The sequence below is a fragment of the Pongo abelii genome, chromosome 2, assembly GCF_028885655.2.
Source record: "Pongo abelii isolate AG06213 chromosome 2, NHGRI_mPonAbe1-v2.0_pri, whole genome shotgun sequence".
NCBI classification, from domain to species: domain Eukaryota; kingdom Metazoa; phylum Chordata; class Mammalia; order Primates; family Hominidae; genus Pongo; species Pongo abelii.
The window spans coordinates 151354272-151381563 of record NC_085928.1 but is presented as its reverse complement, the minus strand read 5'-3'; the positions used below and the strand labels follow the sequence as shown (position 1 = coordinate 151381563).

At 41.4% G+C, this 27292-nt stretch overlaps 1 protein-coding gene across 2 annotated transcripts in view; it reads right to left on the bottom strand.

Moving 5' to 3' along the window:
• ATP1B3 (ATPase Na+/K+ transporting subunit beta 3) overlaps nt 1-18414 on the bottom strand; it is a 44257-nt gene extending 25843 nt beyond the window's left edge. The window contains exon 1 of one of the 2 annotated variants that reach the window (XM_002814122.6): nt 18049-18414. In XM_002814122.6, the coding sequence (XP_002814168.1) occupies nt 18049-18157 (109 nt within the window). In that variant the 5' untranslated portion in view covers nt 18158-18414. The remainder of the gene's footprint in view (nt 1-18048) is intronic. The other variant, XM_063722242.1, reaches the window with a different exon arrangement.
• Nucleotides 18415-27292: the final 8878 nt, after the last annotated feature.

Genomic DNA, 27292 nt, shown 5'->3' with positions numbered 1-27292 from the left:
AACTCCTGGACTCAAGCAATCCTCCTGCCCCAGCCTCCCCAGTAGCTAAGACTACAGGCACATAACACCGTGCCCAGCTAATTAAAAAAAATTTTTTTTTGAAGAGAAGGGGGTCTTCTTTAAAAAAAAATTTTTTTTTGGTAATTTTACTAGAGATGGGGTTTCACCATATTGGCCAGGCTGTTCTTGAACTCCTGACTTCAAGTGATCCTCCTGCCTTGGCCTCCCAAAGTACTAGGATTACAGGCGTGAACCATCATCCCCAGCCAAGAAGGGGATCTTGCTCTGTTGTCCACGCTGCTCTCAGACTCCTGGGCTCAAGTGATCCTCCCACCCTGGCCTCCCAAAGTGCTGGGGTTACAAGTGTCAGTCACCGCACCCAGTCCAAGACACATTTTTTGAAACAGGCAAAAGATCTGAACCAAAACTTCACCAAGATGTAAGGATTGCAAAAATAAGCCCGTAAAAAGGGTGTTCCAAATCATTAGTCACCAAGGAAGGGAAATCAAAACTATAATGAGCTACCACTACATACCCATCAGAACGCTAGAAATTTTAAAGACTGACCGTACCATGTAACGACCCAGAAGTGGAGCAACTGAAACTCTCACATCCTGCTGGTGGGAATGTTTTTGTTGTTGTTGTTGTTGTTATTTTTAAAAAGAAAAAGAAAATAAAAAGTTTGACAATTTTTTGAAAAGTTAGCAACATGCACACCTACCAAAAGATTCAGCCAATCTACTCCTAGATATTTACCCAAGAAAAATAAAAGCACATGTTCACACAGTAGGGAAATGCGAATGTTCAGACACTTTATTTATAATCACTGAAAACTGCAAAAACCCAAATATCCACCAACAGATGAATTAATAAATTTGGCTATATCCATACAATGCAATACTATTCTGCAATAAGAACTATGGATACACATGGAAACATAGATGGATCTCAAAATAATTATGCTAAAGAAAAAAGAGGCGGGATGCAGTGGCTCACGCCTGTAATCCCAGTACTTTGAGAGGCCGAGGCAGGTGGATCACCTGAGGTCAGAAGTTAGAGACCAGCCTGGCCAACATGGTGAAACCCAGTCTCTACTAAAAATACAAAAAATGAGCCAGGCGTGGTAGTGGGCACCTGTAATCCTAGCTACTTGGGAGGCTGAGGCAAGAGAATTGCTTGAACACAGGAGGCAGAGGTCGCAGTGAGCTGAGATTGCGCCACTGCACTCCAGCCCAAGGCGACAGTGTGACAGTCCATCTTAAAAAAAAAAAAAAAAAAAAAGAAAGAAAGAAGAAAAGAAAAAGAAAGAAAAAAGAGACAATAACATGCACAGGAGCTGTCATCTCCTATGACAGTCAGACCCTCCCCCTACAAAAAAATACCACATGATTCCACATACAGAGATACACCACGTAACATTTCAGTCAGCGACAGACTGCGTACACAACAATAGTCCCATTAAGATCATAATAAAGCTGAAAAATTCCTATGGCCTAGTGATGTCGCAACACAATGCATTACTCACGTGTTTGTAGCAATGCTGGTATAAACAAACCTACCAGTCACATAAAAGTCTAGTATGCAACAACTATGTACAATGCATAATACTTAATAACGATAATAAACTGCTATGGGTTTATATATTTACTATGCTATACTTTTTGTTGTTATTTTATAGTGTACTCCTTCTACTTACAAAGTTAACTGTAAAAAGCCTCAGGCAATCCTTCAGGAGGTATCCAGAAGAAGACATTGTCATCACAGAGGACAGCCCCATGCGTGTTGCTGCCCCTGAAGACCTTCCGGTGGGGCAAGATATTAAGGTGGAAGACGGTGATACTGATGATCCTGACTCTGTGTAGGTCTAGGCTAATATGCATGTTTGTGTCTTAGTTTTTAACAAAAAAGTTTAAAAAGTTAAAACTTTTAAACAGAAAAAAGGTTATAGAATAAGGATATAAAGAAAATATTTTTGTGCAGCTGTACAATATGTTTGTGCTTTAAAAGCTACGTGTTATTAAAAGCATATAAAGTCGCTGGGTATGGAGGCTCACATCTGCAATCCCATAGCTTTGGGAGGCTGAGGTGGGAAGACTGCTTGAAGCCAGGAGTTCGAGACCAGTCTGGGCAACATAGCAAGACCCCATTTCAATTAAACAATTTTTAATAAATTTAGTGTAGCCTAAGTGTACAGTGTTTATAAAGTCTACAGTAGTGTGCAGTAATGTTCTAGGCCTTCACATTCACTCACCACTCACTCACTGCAACTGCAGTCCTGCAAGCTCCATTCAAGGTCAGTGCCCTATACAGGTATACCATTTTTTATGTTTACATGGTATTTTTACTGTATCTTTTCTATGTTGAGATATGTTTACAGACAAATACTTACCATTGTGTTACAATTGCTACAGTATTCATCCAGTAACATGTTGTACAAGTTTGTAGCTAGGAGCAACAGTCTATACCATATGGCCTATATGTCTAGAGGGCTACGCCATCTAGATTTGTGTAAGTCCACTTTATGATGTCTGCACAACAATGAAATCAATGAAAACAGCTAAGCACATTTCTCAGAAGGCATGACTGTATTTAATACAGTGTCAAAAAGCAGATTTTTGCTTGGAGCCTGGGGAGATAAGAACAGAGATGGGTTACAAAGGGCCAAGAGGAAATGTTTGGGGTGATAAATGTTCATTATCTTGATTACAGTGACAGTTTCATGAATACAGCATATGCACACACATATACATGAGTGCATACCAAAACTTCAAATATGTGCAGTTTATTGTATGTTAATTATACCTCAATAAAGCTGTTAAAGACAAAAACTTAACCTCAGGAGAACTGGTCAAGCTGAAGAAAAATTCAGTGAGCTAAAGATCAAGTCAGGTATTCTATGACACTGGGCTAACAGAGAGGGAGTATATGAAAAATTGTTGAGACACTGGGGAGAGAACCAGAAATACAAACAAATCTAATAGGAAGTCCACAGGAAAAGTGGGGCAAGAACTCTCAAAGAAATAACTAGCTTGTGTCTAGATTGGAAATGTTAAAAAATACTGGAAAACATCCTATACCTAGACACAAAAAGGTAAAATTTTAGAACATCAAGAATAAAGAGAGCTGGGTATGGTGGCTCATGCCTGTAATCTCAACACTTTAGGAGGCTGAGGCGGGCGGATAGCTTGAGATCAGGAGTTCGAGACCAGCTTGGCCAACATGGTGAAACCCCGTCTCTACTAAAAATAAAAAAATTAGTCGGGTGTGGTGGTGCATGCCTGTAACCCCAGCTACTCAAGAGGCTGAGGCAGGAGAATCGCTTTAACCCAAGAGGTGGAAGCTTGTGGAGGCTGCAGTGAACCAACGGCACCACTGTACTCCAGCCCGGGTGAAAAAAAAAAAAAAACTAAGGCAAAGAGGAAACCTACATAAGGCAATGGTGAGCAGAGATCTGCTAAGACTTACTGGTAACATCTAAATAAGATGTTTTAATTGCTTTTCCTTATCAATTCTGAGGAATAATTTGCATATAGTAAGTTTCCTCCATTTCAGGTATACAATTCCAGTGAGTTTTCACCGTTGTATTATCTGTGAAGCTACCACTCCATTAAAGATATAGAACATTACCATCACATCCAAAAGGTTCCTTGTACCCCTCTGCAATCTACACACCCTTCACCAGGCAGCCAATGATTTTGTCACTGTGTTTGTATTTTACATAAGGCTAAAGTTTTAAATTCGTTTATATTTGATAACTTTTTTTTTTTTTTTTGAGACAGTCTCACTGTCACCCAGGCTGCAGTGCAGTGGCTCGATCTCCACTTGCTGCAGCCTCTGCCTCCCAGTTCAAGTGATACTTGTGCCTCAGTCTCCCGAGTAGCTGGGATTACAGGCGTGCGTCACTGCACCCAGCCTATGTTCAATAACAATTTGTAATTAAAATGTCAATAATATGGCAGGAATAATTTAAAAGTGGTAATAATAAAGGACATTATCAGAGTCAGTTAAAAAATCCACTTAATGCTGTTATAGAAGACAATCTAAAATTAAAACACCAACGGTTAAAATAAACAGGAAAATAAAATAGGTCTTGGCTAACAAAAGAAATGTAGATATGGCATTATTACTGTATGCAAACTAGAATTCAAGTAAAAAAGCATTTGCGAGGTGAAGATACTGTATATTTAATAAAAGTAAATAAAAACACATCAAGAAGATACAGCATAATAGCCATGAACCTCTGTGATGCTAAGTGGCTTCAAATGATTAAAGTAAAAGCAGAGTTATAAAATTCACCACAATCATGACCAGAGATGTTAACATACCTCTCCAGAAACCCACAGATTGAGTAAAGGACAACAAAAAAGGCAATATGTATTTTTAAAACACAACAGTTACTCAGTATATGTAGAACTTTGTAGTCACCAAGAAATGTACTCTCTACAAACTTGGAGCACTGCCCCCAAACTGACTATGACTTACATTACAAAAACAAAACACAATTCAAAACTAAAAAACATTAAAAAAAAAAAAAAGAGGCCACATTCTCTAACATCTCAAAATAAATACATTAGACATTAACAATACAAATTTAGAAAGTTGTATCTCAATCCTTGAATTAAAAAGACAATAAAAACAGATATCCAAAAATTTAAAACAATAATGTAATCAGAGCAGAACTCAAAGTAAAACCCATAGCCCTAGATGCATTCATTAAAACATCATTAAAATATACGACTAACAAAAAAGCCAGATTTTTAGCTCAAGACTAAAATAAATACAAAGAAAGTAGGAGAGATTTAAGATAAAAACACAAGTTAATGGACACAAAATGTAATGAAAAACCACACCAAAACCATTGAACACATTTAAATAATAAATCGATTTGATCAAAAGTGTTTTCAATTAGTAAATGTGAAAACAGATGAAATATAAAATTTTTTAGGAAAATTAAAATGTTCAAACCATGATTTTTTACAAAAAAAGAGGTTTACCCCAGTAAAAGACACCAAGTCTAAATGGCTTTAGTTGGTTCTCTCAAAATGGAAAGAACAGACTATTTTCTATACATAAACTATTCTTTGTGTATGCTCTGTAAGTTACCTTAATGGTTTTTATAAGGCTTGCATTATTTGGGTACCAAAACTGAACAGATAGTATTGACACAAATTTACACATGTATTTTACTTTGCAATCGTGAATACAGAGCCTACTATATAGTGTGATGATACACAGTAATCAAGATACAGATCAACAAAACAATATCCTAAAAAGAATCCACATAAAATGGAATTTTTCATTTAACAAAGTTGCCAATTCATATCAGTGGAGAAATGATGGATTATACAATATATAGGGATAAGTGATTAAGAAAAGCACATAGAAGACTGTTAAATCTGTGATAATGTTCATTTAAAACCATTACAATTTAAAAAATAAACCAAAATAAGAGTTGAGACAAGAGAACAAAAAGATAAGAGTCCATAAAGAATATTTACAAGTATAATAAAGGCTTAATATTCAAAGTGTATCAAAACTCCCTTTAACCAGTAAGAACATAACACAGGCTGGGGGCCGTGACTCACCCCTGAGATCCCAGCACTGTGGGAGGCTGAGGCAGGCAGATCGCTTCAGCTCAGGAGTTTGAGACCAGTCTGGGCAACATGGCGAAACCCAGTCTCTACTAAAAATACAAAAATTAGGTGGGCGTGGTGGCTCACGCCTGTAATCCCAGCACTGTGGGAGGCTGAGGCAAGCAGATCGCTTCAGCTCAGGAGTTTGAGACCAGTCTGGGCAACATGGCGAAACCCAGTCTCTACTAAAAATACAAAAATTAGGTGGGCGTGGTGGCTCACGCCTGTAATCCCAGCACTGTGGGAGGCTGAGGTGGGCAGATCACTTGAGGTCAAGAATTCAAGACCAGCCTGGCCAACATGGTGAAACCCCATCTCTACTAAAAATAAAAAAATTAGCCGGGCGTAGTGGTGGGCACCTGTAATCCCAGCTACTTGGGAGGCTGAGGCAGGAGAACTGCTTGAGCCCAGGAGGTGGAGGTTGCAGTGAGCCAAAATCACGCCACTGTAGTCCGTCCTGGGTGACACAGCAAGACTCCATCTCAAAAAAAAAAAAAAAAAAAAAAAGCCCCACAAACAAACAAACAAAAATCCAAAAATTAGCCAGGTGTGGTGGCAGGTAGTCCCAGCTACTCAGGAGGCAAGGTAGGAGGATCGCTTGAGCCTAGAAGGCAGAGTGAGCCAAGATCATGCCACTGCACTCCAGCCAGGGTGACGGAGCCACACTCTGTCTCCAAAAAAAAAAAAAAAAAAGGAAAAAAAAAAAAAGAAAAATTAGATTATAGGCATTTTTTAAAAATTAAAATTGAGCAAATATAAAAATATTGAAGAAATTACAAATTAAACCAACCAGATAGATACCAGCATCCTATCAAAATGGAAAAAATTGCACAATATTTTTGTATGATTGTATAATATTGTTATAATATCCAGTGCTTGAGGAGAAAAGGTACTTTTATCCACTGCTGGTGGGAGTATAAACTGGTACAGCTTTTTTGGAGAACTGTGTATATATATGTATATACACACACATATATGTACATATACGTGTATGTGTATACATACATATACGTGTATGTGTATATATACGTACATATATATATATATTTTTTTTTTTTGAGACAGAGTCTCGCTCTTTTTGCCCAGGCTGGTGTGCAGTGATGCAGTCTTGGCTCACTGCAACCTCTGCCTCCTGCGTTCAAGTGATTCTCTTGCCTCAGCCTCCCAAGTAGCTGGGATTACAGGCACCCACCACCACGCCCAGCTAATTTTTTTAGTAGAGATGGGGTTTCACCATGTTGGCCAGGCGGTCTTGAACTCCTGACCGCAGGTGATCCGCCTGCCTCGGCCTCCCAAAGTGCTGGGATCACAGGCGTGAGCTATTGTCCCCACTCAGAACAATATATTCATAAAAATAAATATATATTATAAACTGGCAATTCAATTTCTCAGTTTATCTATTCTAGATAAAAAGTTGCACTGCAGCAATTTAAACATTCATCAGAAAGAAATATATGTATTCTATAGTACAATCTCCACACTACGGAATATTATGTGATATGATTTGTCCCTGTGCCCCACCCAAATCTCATCTCAAATTGTAATCCCCACATGTTGGGGGAGGGGCCTGGTGGGGGGCAGACTTCTCCCTTGCTGTTCTCGTGATAATGAGTTCTCATGAGTTTGGTTGTTTGAAAGTGTGTGGCACTTCCCCCTTGGCTCTCTCTCTCTCCTGCCACCATGTAAGAATAAGAAGTGCCTTGCTTCCCCTTCGCCTTCTGCCATGATTGTAAGTTTCCTGAAGCCTCCCCAGCCATGTGGAACTGTGAGTATATTAGTCTCTTCTCATGCTGCTAATAAAGACATATCAGAGACTGGATAATTTATAAAGGAAAGAGGTTTAATTGGCTCACAGTTCCACATGGCTGGGGAGGCCTCACAATCATGGCGGAAGGTGAATGGGAAGCAAAGTCACATCTTACATGGCGGCAAGCAAGACAGCGTGTGCAGGGGAACTCCCATTTATAAAACCCACCAGATCTCATGAGACTCATTATCTCAAGAACAGCACAGGAAAGACCTGCCCCCATGATTCAATTACCACCCACTCAGTTCCTCCCATGGCATGTGGGGATTATGGGAGCTACAATTCATGATGAGATTTGGGTGGGGACACAGCGAAGCCATATCATGTGAGTCAATTAAACCTCTTTTCTTTATAAATTACCCAGTCTCAGGTAGTTCTTTATAGCAGTGTGAAAATAGACTAATACATTATGCTATGAAAAGGAATGACACAAACCTATATATACAGCCAAAACATATTAAGTGAAAAAAAATCAAGTTCCAGAACATATGAGTTTCCTATTACTCATGTAAAGGTAGACAAGAACCTATTTATTTCTACATACTCCACATATATACAGAAACATGTTTATATACATATATAAAAATGGTGCTGAAAAAAGGACGGACAGGAAACCTAATAGTCATCTGTAGGAAACACTCTGAGACTGGTGAAGGAGGTAGAGAGAAACACACGAATGTATTCATATTCTCCAACACTCAATTAGGAATGTTTACCCATGCACAGAAAAGTTGAGTGAAACCTAAAAGTGAACACCCATAAACCCATCAAGATTCTACAATTAACATTTTACTGTATTTATCTCATTTTAAAGATTCAAGTTGCAAACATCAGAGAACAATTCAGCATGCGTATTAACTAAAATTGAGAAAAAAATGCATATTCAGTGAAATACACAAATCTCCAATATACCACTTAATGAGTTTTGACAAATGCATTCACTTATGATCCAAAGCCCTATTCAAGATACAGAACACTTATCATCACCCTGAAAGTTCCCTCATGTCCCTTCCTAGTCATTCTCCCTGTCCACTGCCCTAAAGGCAACCACCGTTCTGGGTTTTTTTTTTTCCAGCATAGGTAAGAAATGCTTATTTTAGAATTTCACATAAATAAAACCATATAGTATGTACTCTCTTTGTTAAGGCTTTCGTTCCCAGTCAACCTGTGAGATTCGTCACATTTTGTATATCTGTAGTTCATTCCTTTTTACCATTGAGTAGTATTCCATCGTGTAGACATGCAAGTTTATCTATAGCCTAGCTGATAAAAACCTGAACTGTTCCCAGTTTGGAACTATTATGAATAGGGCTACTATGAATATTTTTGTACAAGGGCATTTTGTGAACGTATGTTTTCATTTCTCTTGGATAAACACACCTAAGAGTAGAACTGCTGGCTCAGCGGGTGGGTATATATTTACCTTTATAAGACACTGCCGGACCTTTATGGACATGCCACATATTACCTTTTAAAAAGCATTTACACACTTAACGGGGGTTACCCAGGGAAGAAGCTGAGGATGATGTTGGACTTACTGATATTCACATCTGTACTGTAAAAACAATGGTGTTACTTTTGTTATATGAAAAGAACAAAGCCAAGAGTCCACATCCCATTTAAGACCAGTTCAGATTTCTTGAGTCAGACTACACTGACCACTCACCAACTCTAACTTCTAAAGCAAACCATGGCTGCTGCTATTTTTGTAAATAAAATGCTAGCCATGCCTGTTAGTTCTATGGCCAATTTCAAGCTACAGTAATGGAGTTAGGTAGTTGCAACAAACACTGTATGGTCAGCAAAGCCAACAATAATGTGGTCCTTTGAATCTTGCTGCCTCCCATTCTAAAGTATTTATATAGGTAGGCTTTGTTTGTAATTTCAAAGTTACAATTGAAAATATCTCATACAACGTTTTTTTTCTTGTTTTTGAGGTACGGTCTCACTCGGTCACCCAGGCTGGAGTGCAGTGGCACAATCATGGCTCACTGCAGCCTTGACCTTCCAGGCTCAAATGATTGTCCAGCCTCAACCTCCTGAGTAGCTGGAACCAAAGATGTGCGCTACCACAGTCAGCTAATTTTTTAAAATTATTTTTTGTAGAGATGGGGTCTCCTTATGTCATCCAGGCTGGTACTGAATTCCTGGCCTAAAGTGGTCCTCCCATCTTGGCCTCCCAAAGTGCTGGGCTAAAAGGCATGAGCCACCATGCCTGGCTGAACTTTTTTCTTTTATAGAGGAAACAAGGCTAAGAGATCTTGAGTTATCTAAGCTTTGACAGAGATGTGGAACTAGAATTTAGGTCTATGAGTCCTATCTGGTCATCTTCTCAGTATACTGGTGTATTCTAAGATGCATCAAGTAAAAATATATAAACCTACCAGTTCACTTTTTATTATGATGCCCTATCTGGAAACTTTAAAAATTAATTAGAAATGTAGTAGAGCAGAGCCATTGTGAGCTGGGTGATAGAATTACACCTTTATATACAGATATAACATTTTAGATGTTATAGGAAATAAGTGATATTATTTCCACCTGAGCATATCAGAGAAGGCTTATGGCAGAGCCAGCACTGAAGCTAGGTCTGTGAAATAAGGAAGAATTCATGTGCACAGAACAAAGAGATTGGGGAAGGAACAGACAGGGGTTCCAGACTAAGGGTCTTAGATACATCTATGTAGCTACAACATAGGGTGCATAATGGGGTATGGGCAAGGTGGGAAATGATGGGTTACTTAGGGTTGGAAACAGCTCCACGCCCACATACAATAAACCTGGAATGCCAGGCTCTCTGGAACTTACCTAAACTTTCTGGAAGCATCCAGCACGGGAGAAAGATGTAGGCTAGGAGGCTAGGGCCAGTCTCTCCTTTTCATGTTTTTCTGCCAGCTTTATATTCGCTGGCAGCTGATTAGACGGTGCCCACCCAATTAAGAGTGGGTCTGCCCTTCCCAGCCCACTGACTCAAATGTTAACCTCCTTTGGCAACACCCTCACAGACACACCCAGGATCAATACTTTCTATCCTTCAACCCAATCAAGTTGACACTCAATAATATTAACCATCACAAACATTTAGAAGACAGGAAGAGCAAACAAGAAGGAACTAGGAAAGGAATGGTTAGAGAGCTAGGGAGTGGGAGCAGGAGTATGTAAAAGGCCACTTTTTATGAGCCAGATACTGCCAACATGCAAAAACCAAAAGAAAAGTACCCCATGCCTTGCAGGAAGGTCACTTTCAAAGTCATATCTTACCCACGGCACCAGCAAAATCCTGAGAAGTCACAAATAAGAGCTAGCTCCACAAATGACTCAGTAACAAAGTTTAAACAGGTATGTGGGAGGTTATTATGTTAAAAAAATATTTTCCGAAATATTATTAGTAATAGCACCCCATAAGGGAAGAAGGGCACTATTAAATAAACTCCCATTAAATTTGAGAGCAGGTAAAAGAGAAAAAGACTTTATAAGGGTCTTATAAAAGCAGTATAAGAAGCTGAAAAGAGCAATAAAGCAGGAAGCAAACCTAAATAAAATTTTGCCCTGGTTCTGTCACTATTATCAGATGCATGATCCAGGCATGTCACAAACCCAGCTGAGTCTCCAATGAGAAAGTTAAGTGGAATAATCACTAAGCTTCTTTTGAACACTGAAAACTCGTCAGTACTCTAACAAAAGAAAAACGAAAATGCCCCAAAATTGAGGGGATGATTATACTATGGGTACACCAATACCGTCAAACACTGTGAAGACATTAAAAACAATACTGCAGAAGAATAACTTCATGGAAACATTCATAGTAGTGCTCATTCAACCAGTTTGTATTATATTCCTAGTAAGTGCTAGGACAGGCCAGGGGTTAGAGAATCAGAGGAATAAGACACGAGTAAGATTATAGTCTAGTAAACAGGCAATGATAACAATATATAAAGTCATAAATGCTATGATAGAAAAAGCTTTTATTTATTTTATTTTGTTGAGTCTTAACTTTTTTTTTAGATAGGCTAACTCTATCACCCAGGCTGGAATGCAGCAGCACAATTACAGCTCATCGTAGCCTCGACCTCCTGGACTCATGTGATCCTCCCACCTCAGCCTCCCGAATAGTTGCGACTACAGGTCATCATCAAAGTCTGATTGCAAAAATTCACTACGCCACCACACCTGGCTAATTTTTTGTATTTTTAGTAGTGACAGAGTTTCACCATGTTGCCCAGGCTGATTTCTAACTCCTGGCCACAAGTGATCCGCCCACCTCGGCTTCCCAAAGTGCTGGGATTACAGGGAAGAGCCACTGCACCTGGCCTTAATACAAAGAGGAGTTCAAAGATGTTTTCTGGAGATCAGACTATCAAAGCTGACATCTGATCAGCCAGACCAACATGGAATAAGGGGATGAGAGGCCCAGAAGCTAGGAAACGGCCCAGAAGGAGTAGGAAATAACTATGTGGAATGGTAGAGAGAGATGACAGGAGAGAAGTAAGCCACCGAGATTTTAAAGAGTTTGTATGTCGTGCTAAGGAGCCCTTAAGAACAACACAGATTTACATGAACAGATAACTATGAAACATCCAACTGGAGATTTCTGATAGGCAGGTGGTTATAACATTAAAAAGTCATGAGGCCGGGCGCGGTGGCTCACGCCTATAATTCCAGTACTTTGGGAGGCCAAGGCATGTGGATCACCTGAGGTCAGGAGTTTGAGACCAGCCTGACCAACATGGAGAAAAACCCCGTCTCTACTAAAAATACAAAAATTAGCTGGGCGTGGTGGCACATGCCTGTAATCCCAGCTACTTGGGAGGCTGAGGCAGGAGAATCGCTTGAATCCGGGAGGCAGAGGTTGCGGTGAGCCGAGATCGGACCACTGCACTCCAGCCTGGGCAACAAGAGTGAAACTCCATCTCAAAAAAAAAAAAAAAAAATGGTATGATTAGATATGCAGCTTTGGGAGTCCCAACAGAGATAGTAACTAAGCCACCAGACTAGATAAATTCAACAGGAAGTATGTATGGTCACCACAAAGGTGACAGACCCAAGGACACCTCCGGCACATCAACATTTAGGAAAAAGGCAGAGGAATAAAGACCATTCTCCTTAAATGTTAAATGATAAGATCAGGTATTTACGTATGTTTTAAAAACTTATTTATACATAGGAAAAAGACATAAAATGTTAACAGTGGTTATATTAAGTGGTTAAAGATTACAGGTGACTTTTCTTCAAAACCAACAGAATGAATGCAAAATTAGAAAATAATAAATTTATCTTTCAAGGTTAAATGGGTGTTTCCTCCTATTTCACAATCAGTGTTAAATGACTGGTCCTTAATCAAACGATGATAAAATCATGGAAAAGTTGTTACTATAGATAGGAGGGCTTTTAAGACTTCTTTTAATACAACTAGTTTAATTGTATAGATATAAATCCAAAAGTCAATTTCAAAGAAATCAAATTACATCAGGGGTGGGGAGAGGCTCTTTAATAATCTTAAAGCACTCGTACTACCACAATTACAATGGTATTGTAACACAACACATACACTTACCCTTTCTCTCCCTCCCACCACAGGACTATTTCCTGGACAATCCAGGAAGTACTTTCTCCTGCTAGATAATGGCTCAGTACCTGCCCTTCTCTTCTGCTGCTGTCACCACTTGTACCATTGGCCTGCATTTATAGCCTGCACACAGGGTAAGGCAAGTCCTGTTACTTTCCCAGTGATGCACATTTTTGTAAAGTTTGTAAAGCTTCCATTTATGCCTTGTTCCATTATTGGAACGCTAAGCATGTGGGAGTTATATCCTACTGCTCAATGTCCTTGCCAAGGTCTCACTGCAAAAATTTAAAAAATTGCAACCTTCAGCATAAATGGGTTAATGGCACACTCCACAGGACAAAGAACACCATCTTACAATTATGTGACAGACACTGGAAAACAAACACATCTGCCTTCTCCCCTACTGTCAGATGCCCCAGATGGGATGAAGCCTGATCTCCAAAGCAGAACAATTACTGAGCCATGACCCAGAAGTGACTGAGAAAATGGCACTTCATGGAACTATAGTAAAAGAAAAGGCACACAAACAAAATATAGGTGCTAATAGTTTTGGTCCAGAATTCTGACTAGGCTCGGAAATCACTGACTTGAGTTTTAAGTTAATATTAATACAAAGCATTTACTGACAGACCACCTTAATAAAGATAATGAACCCCAAAGAAGCTCACAAGTAGATGTTATTAAATGACAACACATCATGGCATAGTTGGTTTTTCTTTTTTTTTTTTTGGAGATGGAGTCTTGCGCTTGTCGCTCAGGCTGGAGTGCAGTGGCGCGATCTTGGCTCACTGCAACCTCCACCTCCCGGGTTCAAGCAATTCTCTTGCCCCAGCCTCCAGAGTAGTTGGGATTACAGGCACCCGCCACCATGCCGGGCTAATTTTTGTACTTTAAATAGAGACGGATTTCGCCATGTTGGCCAGGCTGGTCTCGAACTCTGACTTCAGGTGATCTGCTCGCCTTGCCCTCCCAAAGTGCTGGGATTACAGGCATGAGCCACCATGTCCAGCCTTGTTTTGTTTTTTAAAAAATCTCTGGCCTTGGAGTCTGAAGCCCCAAGGATTTTATCACTAACTCCCTGAGTGAATTTTGGCAAATTAAGATGACCCATAGGTTTAATTTTGCCACCTATGAAATGAAGGCAGTGGGCTAGATTAGTGGCTTTCAAGAGTTTTTGGACTATGAGCCAAAGTAACAAATACAGTTTACATTGAGGTATCTATATATGCAAAATACACAAAAGTTTCATGAAACAACACTTTTTTTTTTAAGCTAGAATAAACCTATTAGGTAAAATAAACATTTTTACTATTCTATTTCATCATTAAAAAAATGTTAATGGCAACACTTGGCCCACTACTAGTAGTTTAAATAACACTAGATCTCTAAGCTTCATTAATTTGACTCTAATTGTATTCAATGAACTTAAGTTATTTAATATTTTGCAACATCAGCCACTAGGTGCTCAATTTTCTTTGTCCTGTGTATTCATAAATGGTAACTATTTATTGCTGATGTATACTTACTTTTCTGCTTGAAAACCAGTGCTAAGTACACTTGGATCACCCAACTAGTTGGCTTTAGGTTACTGTGAAAATCACATGAGGTAACTTATGTGTATATAAGCATTTTGAAACTGCTGTAACCACCTGTAAGATATTAGCCAAATACACAATAAAGCGGCCACTCAAAATCTTTACATAGCTGTTTTAAATAAGGCAATGCAATGTAACATGCAACATTTTCACTTTATCCAAAATGTAAATAGCAAACTACCTTTCAAATATGTGTGCTTTTTAACGTATCCAATGCACTTGGAGAGGAACCTTAGATCAAAATGAGACAAACATACTAAAGACTTAAATGTGTAAAAATAAAACCAGGAAACATCTTAAATGAATGATAAAATCCTGGGGGTAGACACACCAGGAGTCCTAGCAACTTTACAAGGTCAAAAAAGATGTGACTTTTTTTCCTTCCACCCCCTACAACAAATACATAATCTTCTTCTCCCACCACCTACATAAAATTTGATTAAAAAAAAAAAAAGTCAAAAAGACAACTAGAAAAAAATTTACAAAATGACAAAAGGCTGTTTTTCTTAAAAAAAAAAAAAAACAAAAAAAACTGTTACCAAAAAATGTAAGGGTTTTGTTTTTTTGTTTTGAGATGGAGTCTTGCTTTGTCACCCAGGCTGGAGTGCAGTGGTGTGATCTCAGCTCACTGCAACCTCCACCTCCTGGGTTCATGCAATTCTCCTGCCTCAGCCTCCAGAGTAGCTGTGATTACAGGCAGGCGCCACCACAGCCGGCTAATTTTTTTTTTTTTTTTTCATTTTTAGTACAGACGGGGTTTCACCATGTTGGCCAGGCTGGTCTCGAACTCCTGCCCTCAAGTGATCCACCCACCTCAGCCTCCCAAAGTGCTGGGATTACAGGTGTGAGCCACCGCGCCCGGCCCAAAGAATGTAAGGTTTTAAAAGAGATAACACTTGTAAAAATAGCCTCAGTGCTGATGAAGGTATGAGACACCACTACATACCGTTGGGAGTATAAATTGTTAGAAACTTCCTGGAAAGCACATGAAAACAAGTTTTCAAAATGTAAAAAGTACATATGAATGGCCTAGAAATCCCATCGGCATAAATATATACCAAGGAAATAAATGTGCAAAAATGTACATGAAAAGGGTGAATATAGGGAAATCTGTCTAAAAATCTTTAGTAACATGGAAAGATGCCCACAATATACTCAGAATATAAAACAACACTTTATGATCCTTTTGTTTTTAAAAAAAAAAGTTATACACAATTCAGTAACATATATACCAGAATGTTAATAGTATCTCTGAGGTATGATGACATCTGGCAGCAAGCCCATAGAGTCCCTTCAAGAGAATTAAAAAAGGAACCCTTCCTGGCAGACATATCCCCAGAGGCACGGAGCTCTCCAAACTGATCCTGCCTTTGCAAGAATTAGAATAAGGTGCCCCTTCTCTAGGCAGACCCAACCATGGTCTAGGATACACAGCCTGGCAAGCTGAATATGGATTTCAGCCTCCTCTCACGACTCTCTCACATATCCTTAGAGGAATACCCTTACATTGGGACAGGATTATGGTTAATTTTCACCTATATATGCCATTCTTCACTGGCTTACTATTATTACAATAAACAAAAAATTTACTGATAAGAGTAATACTTATCGATTTTGAAGAGATTGGCTTAATCCTTCCAAAATGAATCCCAACTTCACTTGTACTAGTTCTACAGTCCTTACACATCGCTCTATACTTATTTGTGCACATGTTATCTATTTAAATGCATTGCCTCAATAAAATAAAATCTCTACCCTAGGTCATACAATACAAAGGTTGAAGAGCACTATCTGCAGTAAGAAATGTCATTCTAACACAAAGTGGAGTTACTCCATTCTGGAAATGAGGAAGCACTGGGTAAGCGAGAAAGGGAGGAAGGTAGCCTACCAAAATTAATCTCTCTCCACCACTCAAGAATTTCTTCAGCAAAAAGTTAGTACACTCTAGAAACAAGCAATTAAGCTTTATAAATGTTCATCTTTTGTTCCCATGTAAGTCTGGATGCAAGATTTATTTCTTCATCACACTAGTGGGTTCCCAAAAGAAGATAGCAATTTAAATAAAAATCATGAGTGATTACCATGCAGTTAGGCAAGGCATCTGTAAAATAATACAACCGCTGGACTAGGATTAAAGGAGAACTGGGTTCTTTTCTTGGCTTTGTGGCATATGTAATTTTACACAAGGCAAAAATCACAACCTCTCTGGGTCTCATTTTTCTCATCTCTAACGTGGGGGTTGGGCTAAAAATCCTCCAAGGCCCCTTTCAGCTTGTGATAAGACTTCAAGTCGCCTTTTCACCCTGAAGGAGTCCATTTCAGTCTGCAGCAACAGTTTATTTTCTGAGTCATAGTTTATTTCTCCATGCTTATCCTAAAAATGTTGTGCCCAAATAGTTCTAAGCTCTCGAGATTTATTCCCACTCAGAAAGAAATGGTCAAGACCCACTAACAAAATATGTTTCAAAAGGATTAAAAAAGGTAAAATTAGTTTACTTAAGTATAAAGGCAAAAAAAAAAGCTCTAGCCTGCATTCAGAGATTGATACAATTTTAGAAAAAAAAGGCATCCTAAAGCATGGCATCTACATGGTAGATGGTTTAAATATATTAAAACAAAGAGCCCACGCATAGAAAAAAGCTGCTAACATACAACCATCACTCTCCTGTTTTGAAGACACGGGGGAAAAAAAACCTGTGTTGTTCAGACAGGATTTACTTTCCCCAAAGAAGCAAATTTGTAAGGAAGAAAACCTCTGTAATTAAAAAGGAATCCGGGAGGAACCAACCTTTTTAAGGGCCTTTTCACTGTCCAAATTCAAGTGCATTTTCTTGTACAATGTACTTCTGTGATTAACTCACCGCTACACGTTTAAGCAACCCACACCCACACTTAACACTCAGTCGCACTCTTCCGACCGGTCGGGGTGGCAAGCGTGGACGAGTCACAAGATAGCGGCGGGAGTGGAAATTTCCTCTCCCCTGGAGTGGGGCAGGGTCTGGCTTCCCCGAACCGCTCAGCGGGCCGGGCGCCTCCGCCAGGGCCTCTTGGGCCGGAGCGCTCCGTACAAAGGAGGCCCGGAGGCTCGGCTCCTGCACTCTCGGGGCCCGGCTTCGGGCAGGGGTCCCCGGCTTCCGGCGCCGCGCCGGGCGGGAGGCCCGGGCAGCACGTGCGCCCCACTCCCAGCAGGGAGGGAGGAACCAGCGCGGCCCGGCCGGGCTGCCCGCGGGCCCCGCTGCTTCGGGAGCGAGCAGCGGCAAGCCCGGCCGGCCCGGCGAGCAATGAATGGGGCCGCACTGCGCCGCCGCCGCCCGGGTTAGGGTCGGGCGGTCGGGGGCCCCGGCGCTGGGAGCCGCCTCCCGCCTTTCCGTTCCCACCCCACCGCGCCCTGCGCCCCCGGGACCGGGACCGTGGCCGGCCCCGGACGCCCAGCTGCCGCCCGCTCACCCCAGCTCTTGGCGGTGCGCCCCAGGAATTCTCCGGTGGTCGGGTTGTAGATGAAGAGCTTCCACTCGGCCAGGCTCTGGTTGAGGGACTTCTTCTCGTTCTTCGTCATGGTGTGCGCGCGGACGGCGAGAGGAACTGCGGCCGCGGGGATGGAGGCGGCGAGGGCTGCGGAGGCGCGTCCCGGCTCCGGCGGCGCAGCCCGGAGACGGCAGTGGAGGGTGGGACGGCCGAGAACACCTCCTTGTTACGGGGAGTACTCGAGCCGACTGCGCCGCGCCGCGCCGGGCGGCCGCTTGGGCCGCGGGAGCCTGACGTCTCCGCCCGCCGCGGCCAATCCCCGCGCCGCTCGGCCCGCGCCGCTGCCGCCTCCCGCCCGCGGCCGGGGCGCTGCCTGAGGCGGCGAGGACGCCCCACCCCGCCCCAGCCCCGGCCCCGCCCCGCAGTAGCCTCGGGGGCTCCCTCAGCCCAGGTCAGAGGAAGCGAGAAGAAAGTCTAAAATCCGAAGGTTTAGTCGCACGCACGTTTATAATAATAGCAAAAGGCGGGCGTCCCCGCGCCGCAGGTTGCTTAGGAGGAGGACTGGGTTTCCTGGGCGCCGGGGCGCTGAGAAGATGCTACCCCCGGCGGGCGGGCGCGGAGAGCACGAAAACGACTCCAGTCGGCCCGCGGCGTCCTCTCCGAGGGAACTTAATCATCTCCTCCCCGAACTGTCTCCCCGACCGTCCCCAGGCGTTCCCTGGGCTCTGTGACGTTCCTACAGGACGCTCTCTGGGCTCTGTGACGTTCCTACAGGACGCTCTCCGGGCTCTGTGACGTTCCTACAGGACGCTCTCTGGGCTCTGTGACGTTCCTACAGGACGCTCTGCGGGGGATCGCGCGGGGCTCCCACAATGTACATGGTGCGCTGCTGTTCCGAGAACGTCCTCGCTTGGCTCCCTTGAAGGGTTCAACTGGGAGCCTCGGGTCAATGGGAATTCCGTTCTAAATATGCCAGTGAATGGAGTATAATTTTTCTCCGGATTCAGTTGAATTTATCAATGAAATCTAAATATGTGCTTTCCCAAGGGTCCTGGCAACTGAAAGCTCCCAGCTTTTGCCGAGACGCTCCTACTCTTAACCCACAGGAAAGGAACACTCGTTGGAGGGTCCCCGCCTGTGTAGTGTCGCCGGCTTTTCATCTCCCCTGTAGAGATCGCGGCCCTTGGGCGGAGCTGAGGGTGCAGGTAGCGTTTTCCTCCGCGAGATGGAGCTGACGAGTACGAGGGGGCCCTCAGACTCAGCGACAGGATAAAAGACTGTAGGAATTTGCACAGAAGGTGCGGGGGGGGGGGGGGGTTGTTGTTGTTGGTTGTTTATTTATTTATTTATTTATTTTTAGAAAAAAGCGCTGCCTCCGTTTTATTAGCAAATAAAAATTATGGAGAAATAAAATAGCCATCTTATTGTTTGGAATGATGAATTATAATCTGTCTGGAAGTTTAAACAGCCTGCAAATGGATAAATTTTCCTTTTTCCTCACTTTTCTTACCAAAGCAAGAAATAATTATACCTCCCACAAATGGAAAAGTGGTAAAATATATTCCTATAAAGTGCTTTTTTCACGCTTAAAAAAGCTAAATTTATAATTATGACATTGAAAATAACCAAAATCCATTTACGTTTTGAGCTAATGACACTAAAAGAGCTATAGAAGCATGTTAGAGAGTTTGGCATGAAATGAGTATTAGAAATAGCAAAGCACCATGCAAGCAGACTGTAATGCACTTCTTTAAATCATAGGCAAGATTGAAAGAACTAAAGAATGTTACTTACCGGGCGCGGTGGCTCACACCTATAATCCCAGCACTTTGGGAGGCCGAGGCAGACGGATCAGGAGGTCAGGATCGAGACCATTCTGGCTAACACGGTGAAACCCCGTCTCTACCAAAAATACAAAAAAATTAGCTGGGCGTGGTGGCGGACGCCTGTAGTCCCGGCTGCTTGGGAGGCTGAGGCAGGAGAATGGGGTGAACCCAGGAAGCGGAGCTTGCAGTGAGCCGAGATCCCGCCACTGTACTCCAGCCTGGGCGACAGAGCAAGACTGCGTCTCAAAAAAAAAAAAAAAGAATGGAAGTAGTTAACTATTTTCAACTCGTTACAAATATAACTACAGGTTAGAGGAGACCTAAAATACTGGTAGAGTTGATAACAGGCTTTTTCATTTAGGTAAGAAAGAAAGATATTTAGAATGAAACAAAACCTGTCCGCTTCATTTACATTATGTGTGTGCATGTATGTGTGTGTGTGCTAATAATAAGCATGCTTTGATAACTAATTACCTGGCACACAAAGAAAACGTGGTAAACAAGAACATTATGAAATAGTGTTTCAAAGATATTGGCTGCTGTCAAGGATTTGTAGTTTGTGTATGTGTGTGTATACATATATATATACATATTTTTTTTTTTTTTTTTTGAGATGGAGTCTTGCTCTTGTTGCCCAGGTTGGAGTGCAGTGGCTCGGATCTTGGCTCACTGCAACCTCTGCCTCCCGGGTTCAAGCAATTCTGCTTCACCCTCCCAAGTAGCTGGGATTACAGACACACGCCACCACGCCCAGCTAATTTTTTTATTTTTCAGTAGAGATGGGGTTTCACCATGTTGGCCAGGCTGGTCTCGAACTCCTGACCTCAGGTGATCCGCCCGACTCAGCCTTCCAAAGTGCTGGGATTACAGGCATGAGCCACCATGCCCAGCCTGTAGTTTGTATATGTTTAATGGTCATTAATATGACTTTCATATTTAGTGCTTTGTGGTTTTCCAAATAAGGATTTAAATACAAATATATAATTCAGTAAGCAGTTTTGAAACGCATGACTAGTTCAGTATAGTAACTAGGTCCAACAGATTTCAGTTTGGTGAAATTTTTACATTCTACTCCAAAACATGGAAGCTATTTGTTTCTCTGATACATGGTAACTTGAGCATTACCTGGAAAAGAAAATCCTGTGTGTACTGGGAACCACTGGTCTACCAAGTATGAGCAGATAAAATTTAATTACAGTTACATTCTCTGTCAGTTTATTTTACTCTAAGTTTCTCCTCTGAAGGAGAAGTTACTTTGCTAGATAAAATACAGAATGCCCACCTAAATTTAAGTCCAGATCGATGATGGATTTTTTTTGGTATACATTCCATACAATATCTGGGACATAGCTACTCCCCCAAAATTATTCTTGTCTGTCTGAAATTCAAATTTAACTAGAAATCTTGTTTTTGTTTTTTTGGAGATGGAATTTGATCTTGTCGTCCAGGCTAGAGTGCAATGGCGCAATCTCGGCTCACTGCAACCCCTGCCTCCTGGGTTCAAGCGATTCTCCTGCCTCAGCCTCCCAAGTAGCTGGGATTACAAGCATGTGCCACCACACCTGCCTAATTTTTGTATTATTAGTAGAGACAAGGTTTTACCATGTTGTCCAGGCTGGTCTCGAACTCCTGACCTCAGGTGATCCACCCACCTCGGCCTCCCAAAGTGCTGGGATTACAGACATGAGCCACTGCGCTCAGCCTATTTTGTATTTTTATTTGCTAAATCTGACAGCCCTACCTGTAGAGGATACTTAGGAATTCCACAGTGATAATAATGACCTCTTATAATTAACTAAGTCCTGGGCCCTGTACTACTTGCATAGTGTGATTTATTTCTCAATCTTTACAAATACCCTAATGGGGAGTTACTGTTTCCCTAATTTTGTAAATGAGGGAATTACATTTATAAAATCGTACTTAATTTTGTAATTAATTATCTAATTACAATTACTGAAATTAGAGAAATTAACTCATCCGTGGCTAAGAAGCTAGCTAATGACAGCACCTGGATTCAAATACCCACCTCTCCTCCACCACCCAATACCATTAATACCTCCACAGTAGGCCAGGCAAGGTGGCTCATGCCTGTGATCCCAGCACTTTGGGAGGCCGAGGAGGGCGGATCATGAGGTCAGGAGTTCAAGACCAGCCTGGCCAACATGATGAAACCCCGTCTCCACTAAAAATACAAAAATTAACCAGGCACAGTGGTGGGTGCCTGTAATCCCAGCTACTCAGGAGTTTGAGGCAGGAGAGTTGCCTGAACCACGAGGTGGAGGTTGCAGTGAGCCTAGATCATGCCACTGCACTCCAGCCTGGGTGAAAGAGCAAGACTCTGTCTCAAAAAAAAGGCAGAATGTTGAGTTACTGAAGCTGGGTGTGTGAAAAAAAAGAAGAAACTTTTTTTTTTGAGACAGGGTCTTGCCCTGTTTCCCAGGCTGGAGTGCAGTGGTGCAGTCATGGCTCACTGTAGCCTCCACCTCCTGTACTCAAGTGATCCTCCTGCCTCAGCCTCCTGAGTAGCTAGGACTACAGACATGCCACCACACCTGGCTTATTATTATTATTATTATTATTATTATTATCATTATTTGAGATGGAGTTTCGCCTTGTTGTCCAGGCTGGAGAGCAGTGGTGCAATCTCGGCTCACCACAACTTCCACCTCACAGTTTCAATTGGTCAACTGATTCTCCTGCTGCAGCCTCCTGAGTAGCTGGGACTACAAGTGCGTGCCACCATGCCCAGCTAATTTTTGTATTTTTAGTAGAGACAGGGTTTCACTCTGTTGGCCAGGCTGGTCTCGAACTCCTGCGAACTCCTGACCTCATGGTCCACCCACCTTGGCCTCCCAAAGTGCTAGGATTACAGGCGTGAGCCACCCGGCCCGGCTACGTCTGGCTAATTTTTATTTTATTTTTGTAGAGATGGGAATCTCACTATGTTGCCCAGGCTGGTCTTGAACTTCTGGCTTCACTTCAAGCGATCCTCTTGAGTTGACCTCCCTAAATATGGAATTACAGATGTGAGCCACTGTGCCTGGCCAAAAAGAAGCTTTTTATGTGAGGGAGACTAGCCCCTTTAAATTATCAGGCCCAGAGAGGCATTGAAATTAAACACAAGGAATGAAACTCCTCCTTGAACTAAATCATTATCTCTTGAAGCCCCTTCATTTCTGTAAACCAATGCATTCCTGATGAACAACTTTTGCAATTGTCCCTTTCTCCTGATTCATCCTTTTTTCTTTAAAAACTTGAGCCTCTCCTTTGTTCCCTGAAGCACTCGCCAAGACAACCTGGAAATGTGTCCTGGGCTGCACTTCTCAACCTTGGCCTAAATAAACTCTCTATATTAATTTTGCCTAAGCTTCTTCCTTTTAGGTCAACAGGTGATGGGTACATGAGGTTCATTATACTGTATTTGCTTGAAATTTTTCATAATAGAATGCTTTTAAAAATTGGAGCAGATGTGAAAAAGAAATTGGGGACAAAGGATGGCCAATTTTCCTGATACACATTTTTGTGGTTCTTTTATTTGAAAAATAACCAAAAGAAGGTATAAATTTGGCTAGGCGTAGTGGTGCATGCCTGTAATCCCAGCTACTTGAGAGACTGAAACCCAAGAATCACTTGAACCCAGGAGGCAGAGGTTGCAGTGAGCTGAGAGTGAGACTCAGTCTCAAAAATAAAAAGAAGGTATAAATTTAACACTTTTAAAAGGAGATATTTTAAAAAGCTGACTTCATAGGAAACAGATAATTCTGGGGACATAAGAGAATTTTTCTTGTATTCTAAATAGTGACCACAGCAAAATCTAAGCTACTTTATCCATAAGATAAGTTGATTATATATATGTAATCAACATATAGATGTGTATGTATAGATCTATATACACACTCATATATATACACATACATATATATTAGGCACAATCAGTGACATGAAGAAAATCATTGGAAATTAAAAATATAATTGCTAAAATTAAAAAATCAATATAAGGACTGAACGGAGCGGTCAATGGAATCTCCCAAAGCGTAAAGCAGAAAGACAAAAGGAAATGAGAATATTTTTAGAAGTCCAAACACATAGAGGGCTAATCCAGGAAGGATGCTGTTCAACTAATAGTTCCTGGATTGACACTTTATGTGTTTTCAGAAGAAAGACAAGAAAATTCAGGGGAGAATATAATGAGAGAACTAATAGAAGAAAATTGCCTAGAGGTAAGAACAGGAGTCTTCAGCCTGAAAATGTATGCCGGTGCCAGGCATAAGAAATAAAAATAGACTCATACTTAACCATAACCTTCTGATTTTATAGTACAGAAAATACTAATAGAAGATCCTGAAAGCTTCCAGAGAACAAACAACAGTCCAACTACAATAGAACAAACGTCTGAAAAGCACCAGTCTTCCCATTGCACTCAGGGCCAGAGGACAGTGGAGTGCCACCTTTAGAGGAATAAGTCTCAGAATACCATACCCAGCCAAGCTGCCACGCATATTCAGACATGTCAGAACTCAGGAAACTCATGTCTCATAAAGTTTTCCTGGAAAAAAAAAATCAATTAAGAGCGGGCCAGTAAAAAGACAAAGGAATCCAAGAATGAGAAAAACTTGGGATCCAAGAAAAACTGGTTCTAACCCAGGAGTGCAATGTCGGGCAGGCCTAGAATGACAGCTGTCTGGGAGGCCAAGCGAGCAACTGGTTTCCAACAGAGAAGAATGCCTGCAAGCAGAAAGTGGAGTCCATGCCACGGAGTGTGGGATTAAGAACCTGGATAAATTTAGTCCTATGATGAAGGCATGTGCTTCTTTTGTTAAGAAGCAAAATGAAAAGCAATGGAAAACAGCAGAAAATTATGTTCCAAATATAAAGCACACTAATAGAGTGTTTGAAGATGTAATCATTCAACCCTGATGTTTGGTGCATCCTCTTTCTAGTGGCATAGATTAGTGATAGAGATTTACCTTTTCTAACTGATGCACTTTGTTCTGCTGTGAATCCTATTTACATAATCAAAACAATATAATTGCAGTTTATTGACTTTAAATACTTAGGATCAGCAGAATGACCAGTCATAGAGCACAATGTCCATGTTGTAAACTCTGACAATATAATGGTGGTGGAGCTGACAGAAGGCAGGAGGTCTATGGAGAAGAGAGAGTTGAAGGAAGATGTGGAAATGTTCATTTCTTTTTCATACATAATAGGAAGTTTAGAGATCCTATTTAAAGATAGTGGGCCAGGTGCAGTGGCTCACACCTGTAATTCCAACACTTTGGGAGGCCAAGGTGGGTGGATCACTTGAGGCCAGGAGTTCAAGACCAGCCTGGCCAACATGATGAAATACCGTCTCTACTAAAAATGCAAAAATTAGCCCTGTGTGTTGGCGCACATCTGTGATCCCACCTACTCAGAAGGCTGAGGCAGGAGAATCACTTGAACCTGGGAGGCAGAGGCTGCATTGAGCTGAGATGGCACCACCACACTCCAGCCAGGGTGACAGAGTGAGACTCTGTCTCAAATAAATAAGATGGTGGAGCTGGAAGCAGAAGTTTTAAAATTGTAAATATCACCAACAGAATAACAAAATAATACTATCATTAACAAAATATAAATGAAGGATAAAGTGGAGCAACACACAAGTAGCTCATTTATCATATCAGAGACTTAATAGTGTTTGGAATTGACTAATAGAAAAATAGGTATATAAGCATGTTGCTTAGAGCTAAAGACAGAGCAGATGAAATAAAACTGGAAAGGACTGAAAGATCTTGGATATTTTTCTGGTGGGATAGAGGCAGGATATGAGTACTTTTCATTCTTAGTCCTTTTGTACTTTGATTTTTTTTAATTGTGTATATGTTTTATTACTTTGATAGTTTAAGTGGTTGGGGAAAATGCCCTTAAGCTGGCTCCTCCTATTATAAACTCTGAGCCCCACAATTCCTAACTGCATACTTTTTTTCCTCCTTAAAGATTTAAGTTCATGCCTGTAATTCCAGCACTTTGGGAGGCCGAGGCAGGAGGATCACCTGAGGTCAGAAGTTCAAGACCAGCCTGGCCAACATAGTGAAACTCTGTCTCTATTAAAAACACAAAAATTAGGCCGGGCGCGGTGGCTCACGCCTGTAATCCCAGCGCTTTGGGAGGCCGAGGCAGGTGAATCACCTGAGATCAGGAGCTCAAGACCAGCTTGGCCAACATGGTGAAACCCTGTCTGTACTAAAAGTACAAAAATCAGCCGGCTGTGGAGGCAGGCACCTGTTATCCCAGCTACTCAGGAGGCTGAGGCAGGAGAATCACTCGAACCCGGGAGGTGGGGGTTGCAGTGAGTGGAGGTCATGCCACTATACTCCAGCCTGGGCAACAGAGCAAAACTCGGTTTAAAAAAAAAAAAAATTAGCCAGGCATGGTGGTGGGTGCTGGTAATCCCAGCTACTTGGGAGGCTGAGGTAGGAGAATTGCTCAAACCCGGGAGGCGGAGGTTGAGTTGAGCACCATTGCACTTCAGCAAAAAAAAAAAAAAAAGTTATTTAGTAACGTAGTAACAGGATAAGAACATTTAAATAAATCGAGTTACTAGCTACTAGGTGAAACCAAATGAAATTTTGACCCATGAAGATAGCAATTTCATGTCATTCAACTTAATATATGCTCTTCTCATTAAAAAGTATAAATGGGGCCAGGCATGGTGGCTCATGTCTGTAATCCTAACACTTTGAGAGGCTGAGGCAGGAGGATTGCTTGAGCTCAGGAGTTCAAGACCAGCCTAGGCAACATAGTGAGACCTCGTCACTGAAAAAAAAAGTATAAATGAAGCCAAAACCACAGTAGCTATGGACTCTTATGTACTATATATTTAGTATTTTATATTGATTTTTCCACCTAAATAAAAATATAATTTTTAAACCCCACAGAGCTGTGTCAAAAACACAAAATTATTTTTAATTGTAGAAGGGATTAAGATATCAATCTCCAATGAGTTTTGATTTACTTTTGATTAATATTTCAGTTACAGAACAATCTGCAAATTTAACTCAAATTTGAAATATTATTATTATTTATTATTATCAAGCAGCTTCCTGAGCCAGAGTAGGCTTGCACAGACTCCCTCAAATGTGAATTTTTTTTTTTTTTTTTTTGAGGTAGAGTCTCGCTCTGTCACCAGGCTGGAGTGCAGTGGTGTGATCTCGGCTCACTGCAATCTCTGCCTCCTGGGTTCAAGTGATTCTCCTGCCTCAGCCTTCTAAGTAGCTTGGACTACAGGCACGTACCACCACACCCAGTTTTGGTTTTGGCTTCATTTATACTTTTTTTTTTTCAGTGATAAGTTCTCGCTATGTTGCCCAGGCTGGTCTTGAACTCCTAATTTTTGTATTTTTAGTAGAGATGGGGTT